At 59.8% G+C, this 2,358-nt stretch overlaps 1 protein-coding gene across 1 annotated transcript in view; it reads left to right on the forward strand.

Annotated features, from left to right (window-relative positions):
* Positions 1 to 2,358, forward strand: part of VOLCADRAFT_84837 (uncharacterized protein) — a gene marked incomplete at its 5' end in the record, with an annotated part of 18,830 nt that overhangs the window by 13,549 nt on the left and 2,923 nt on the right. Inside the window, 3 exons of the mRNA XM_002959260.1 lie at positions 309 to 430; positions 626 to 731; positions 969 to 1,138. Coding sequence (XP_002959306.1) covers positions 309 to 430; positions 626 to 731; positions 969 to 1,138 — 398 coding nt within the window. The remainder of the gene's footprint in view (positions 1 to 308; positions 431 to 625; positions 732 to 968; positions 1,139 to 2,358) is intronic.

Raw genomic sequence — 2,358 nt, forward strand, 5'->3', positions numbered from 1 at the left:
TTTAGTGATCCGCGATGAGGGAAATGGCGAAGGTGGTGGTGATGCTGTGAGGTGGTGTTTGCGGGTGTTGCTGGGCGCTGCGGCGCCGCGGGCAATAAGACGAAGGCGTGGGAAGGACAGGGCAGGTGGGTTAGTTGGGTGAGGAAGGGGAGCAGGTTTGTTGTGGCATAGTGACAGAGCGAGGGCCCATGTGTGCGGTGGTAGCGGTGGTAGTAGGGGGGGGCCGCTGGTGATGTAGCTCTTTTTGATGATATTTTGTTATTGTGTCGTGCTGATGTTTCCTGTTGTTGATGTTCACTGATGTTCAGGCGACGGCTCCGTTGTGGACGGTCTTGTCAAGGACGGTCTGTGGGACCCGTACGGCAACATCCACATGGGCAGCTGTGCGGAGATGTGCGCGGACAGGTTCGCAGTGGGCCGCCAGCAGCAGGTAGGTCGCGGCGGTTGGGGGCCCCGCTGCGGGGGGTTGGGGGTTGGTAGTTGGGTGGTTGGGGGTTGGAACTGACGGGGGGGGGGAAAACGCGGCACGGCGTTGTGTTCCGTACGGAAGGTAAACACACACATACACACTAAAAATAACCGCCGCAGCCCATTAACCGTCGTTAACCGCCAATAACCGCCGCAGGACGAGCATGCGCTGCAAAGCCACCGGCGGGCAGTGGCGGCGGCGGCGGCGGGACACACAGCGGCGGAGATCGTACCCGTGCCGCGGCCTGGCGGAGGCGGCGGACGTGCGAATGTGTCGCCAAACGTGGCTGGCGCCGGGGCTGCAGCCGGCAGTAGCGGTAGCAGTAGCGGCGCGGAGGGACCAGCGTCACGCAGCGCGACGATCGGTATTCCTGGCGGCGTCGGCGCGAGCGGCAGCAGTGGTAGCGGCGGCGGTGGAACTCCGCCGTCGTTGTACGGCACGGTGGCCGCCGCCGCAGCTGCGGCGGCGGCTGCAGCAGCGGGTCCCGCCGCCGCCACAGCAGGGTCGTACATCTGGGAGGATGAAAGTCTTTCGAAGATGGACCCTGTACGGCTGACGGCGCTTAAGCCGTACTTTCGTCGTGACGGCGGAACGGTCACAGCAGGCAACGCGTCGCCTATGACCGATGGGGCGGCGGCATTGGTGATAGCGAGTTATGAAGCCGTACAGGTACGAACTTTCTGTCGTACTGTCCTGCAGGGCTCACTTTTCCTCTCGCACCTTTTTGCCAAGCAATGTGTGCGCACGGCATTGTGTTTATAACTCACACGTTTTCCTTTCCCCCGCGGTGAAAATGGGTCGCATCGATTCGCCGTACAGCGTCTGGGCTTGCCATTGCTGGCGGCGGTACGGGGCTTTGCTGACGCAGCACAATCGCCAGAATGGTTTACGACAGCCCCGGCGCTAGCAGTACCACGCGCACTCAAACACGCGGGGCTGACGTCAGCATCTGACGTGGACTATTGGGAAGTCAACGAGGCGTTCAGCGTCGTTGACCTGGTCAACAGGCAGTTGCTGGGGCTACCGGCTACACGGCCTTTTCAGGGTCAACGTCTTCGGCGGGAGTGTGGCTCTAGGGCATCCTATCGGTGCAAGCGGTGCGCGCATCCTAGTGACTTTGCTCAACGTGCTGCGCTCCAGGGGGGGTAGGAGGGGCTGCGCCGCCATTTGCAACGGCGGCGGCGGCGCATCTAGCATCGTCGTGGAGGCGATGCCGCCGCCACTCGACAAGCAGAAGCAGCAGCAGCAGCAACTGCCGACGGCGGCGGCGGCGATGACGCGGCAACAATCGCAATTGTAGCTGTAGCTCAGTATCACCGTCGTTACAGCCAACAATACGTCGTAATACCCAACATATCGCGCCAACACAGGAGAGGCGACAGCAGAAACGCGCCCGTCGCTGTAGTGTACATCTCATCATAACTACCATCAAAAATCACGATGGCCTGCTGCCAACACCAAGTGGAAGTACGAGCATCCATACACAGTAACTTTAACGCATAGTCCGTACACTGCGGTACGGCGACCATCGCACGACAATCACGCACACCAAAATGATTAGAAGAGCCCCCCCGGCGGTCAAAACCCGCATGAAAATGACCCGACTGAATGCCGGCACGAAACGAGCACACATAGCCATAGGATACATTTCTTATGTCTGTTAGCACGTCATATGGCGTGACAGCGGCTTGGCAACTTAAGCGTGTGTGTGTGTGTGTGTGCGCGTGTGGGTTACACCACCTCCTGGAGTTGACTCGTTTCCCCCTACTGCTCCAAGGTTATCATCACGGGGGCCCCATACATACATACATACATACATACATACATACATGGAACCTAGATGAGGGGATGGAGCCCATGCGCCGAAGGCTGTCCGAAATAGCAACAGA

Source organism: Volvox carteri (assembly GCF_000143455.1).
Source record: "Volvox carteri f. nagariensis unplaced genomic scaffold VOLCAscaffold_149, whole genome shotgun sequence".
Taxonomy (NCBI): Eukaryota; Viridiplantae; Chlorophyta; class Chlorophyceae; order Chlamydomonadales; family Volvocaceae; genus Volvox; species Volvox carteri.